Source organism: Brassica oleracea, chromosome C4, assembly GCF_000695525.1.
Source record: "Brassica oleracea var. oleracea cultivar TO1000 chromosome C4, BOL, whole genome shotgun sequence".
Taxonomy (NCBI): domain Eukaryota; kingdom Viridiplantae; phylum Streptophyta; class Magnoliopsida; order Brassicales; family Brassicaceae; genus Brassica; species Brassica oleracea.
Genome location: NC_027751.1, coordinates 9,180,435 through 9,182,787, shown reverse-complemented (window position 1 = coordinate 9,182,787; position 2,353 = coordinate 9,180,435). Strand labels below are relative to the sequence as shown.

At 32.5% G+C, this 2,353-nt stretch overlaps 1 protein-coding gene across 1 annotated transcript; it reads right to left on the bottom strand.

The window, feature by feature from the left end:
* Positions 1-224: 224 nt before the first annotated feature.
* Positions 225-2,017, bottom strand: LOC106341151. The gene is made up of 7 exons (XM_013779971.1): positions 1,902-2,017; positions 1,718-1,804; positions 1,441-1,632; positions 1,122-1,280; positions 991-1,044; positions 777-908; positions 225-653 (listed from the first exon to the last, which is right to left on the bottom strand). Exons 1-7 carry the CDS (start codon positions 2,007-2,009, stop codon positions 252-254), a joined length of 1,134 nt encoding a protein of 377 aa, XP_013635425.1. The 5' UTR covers positions 2,010-2,017; the 3' UTR covers positions 225-251.
* Between the last annotated feature and the right edge of the window lie 336 nt (positions 2,018-2,353).

Sequence of the window (2,353 nt, the reverse complement as noted above, 5' to 3'; positions counted from 1 at the left end):
AAATGTTGCGGCATTTTATTTTAACCACACTTTTATTTGTTATAATTGTTCGGATTCTACACTAATTTAGCTATTTTTTACAATGGTTTCTAACATTCAATGGAACGTTAACTGCATTTACAAGTTAGCGAGACATCAACCTTGAGAACAAAGCAAAACATGAATAGTACATCTATAAAATGGTTTGCATTTTACTAATTTATAATACGTTTATTAAATGCCGATTTAAAGAGTACATATGTTGGCAAATGTCATACTCCACATGAATTCCCTCCCGGACCACCATAATTGAAAAAAAAACCTAGATGATTACGATGGAATGGTTTTACCTTACCAATTCTTAACCCATAACATTTCTCACTATCTAACAAATTCTCTACAGGAAAAGAATTCATTTTACGCTGCTCATAGTTGGAATTCAAGACTTCAATATTTGAAAAAAGTCCTGAATCTAGACGGCCTCCATTTGGAAAATTACCATTACCCATGGGAGGGCTTGAACCAGAATGTGAAGCCTGAACCACACCACCAACTCCAACCATATTTGCACCATTTTCTAAAAGGTTAAATAATTCTTTTGGCCAGTAACCAATATCTTCATCAGGTATATTTTGCATAAGTTGTGTCATCCACCAGTTTCCTGTATTTATATCCTTTTCGAATATTAAGAGACAAGACAAATTCATATATCAGTTAAAAAAATGTACGGGTCTAGAGATTCATAGTCAAATATATCAATCACTAATTTTCTTATAAAACTGATTATAAATATTAACCTGATGAATGAAATATCGAAACCAGCCAGGGACCCCTGGCTTAAGATCAATGGGCCTGACAATTGGAATCACCTTTGATACTTGAACAAACCCTGAACATGCGGTATTGTAACATCCTTTCCCATCCTTACCCTTTTAAATAATATTTAATACTATACTTGTTACTATTTGATCAATGGTTTCATCAAACACTAATTTGTTTGTAGCCACATACCTTCCAAAATCCAAATGCCCAAACACGTTGGTCGCCATATAGACCTGGATTTATCTATCAACAAGGAATTGTAATACTGTATTTACATAACAAATGGATTAAGGAATGTACTTATAAAATATAAAACCTACAATCCAACCCGCTGAGATATAATTGACTTGGTTTCCTGATCCACTGCCTATATATATTTGACCATACGAGACTTGATCCTTTCCCACGTTTAGCGCATTTGCACTAAACCAAGCTTGTACACCCCGAAATGGGCCAATGGATGATCTTACTCCAGCAATCTATCAAAAGCATGTTACATTATTAGTAACTCTTTTTGGGCAAAACATTAATGATTTTTTTTTTGCAACACAAACATTAATGATTTAATACTAGATATATTATATATTTACATAAAAATATTAAATCTATCGTATTAAGAAAATTGAGATGAGTGCTTACATGCGTTCCAGGGCTATCGGCTGATAACGGATGAAAATGTTCCTCAGCAAACACTTGCGAATTTGTGACATATTCTTTTGTATTTCTCAATATAGGAACAGTTCCATTTGGACATACTATTTTCCTTTTGTCAGATGTTTCATTTTTGCCAGTTTGCATCTTTAACTCATGTCTTGAAATTGATGATTTCAACTTTTCAAATAAAAATTGTATAATCAATATTTATCATACTAATACAAGTAAAAAACGCAGCAGATGGAATTCTGAGGCGATGCACCTGAATTTTGTGGGTTTTTAGAAAAGGATGCTCGAGCCCTGGTTGCTTGTAAATATCTATGCAATCATATGTTACGTTTTCACTTATCTGTCAAGGACAAAAAAAAAAGAAAGGGGTTATATGTTACATGACATTCTAAATAATAGAAGAAACGGTGGATCTCAGAGTTGTGTTTTAAGCTAACCTTGAATGATCTGAGAGGCAGTGTACTTTGATTGGAATGAAGTATAGCTGTTGAAAACAGAAGAGATAACAGATTCACAAAAAGCACCATCCTAATTCTAGCTGACATTTTATTTGTTTTGTGTCTCAAAATTGAAAACACTCTATAATTTATATACACATATTATCACTGACTGGTGATCGGTGAAGGTCAGTCTAATATCTTGAAACGTTACGAAGTATTAAATGTGGAATCAATTAGCGGTTATTCAAAATGAAATTACATTCTTAGAAGCATGTCAACTTTAATTTTCGTATCGTATCGTATCGTATCTTTTTAGAAATTCCTTTACTGATTCTTGTTAGAGTAATAATGACCCAGAAATATTACCGGAATCAATGTAATAAATTCCTTTATAAATTGAATCAATTTGACATCTTAAATGCTATCGTAAACGTAAAAAAATCTATAAT

Bases quoted from the DNA above. Each gene is read 5' to 3' on its own strand.
- LOC106341151 (XM_013779971.1), bottom strand. From the start codon at position 2,009: ATGTCAGCTAGAATTAGGATGGTGCTTTTTGTGAATCTGTTATCTCTT. The intron at 1,633-1,717 runs GTGCATCGCCTC...TTATTTGAAAAG, and splicing joins TAAAAACCCACAAAATTCAG to TTGAAATCATCAATTTCAAG. The intron at 1,045-1,121 runs GTAGGTTTTATA...CCTTGTTGATAG, and splicing joins ATATCTCAGCGGGTTGGATT to ATAAATCCAGGTCTATATGG.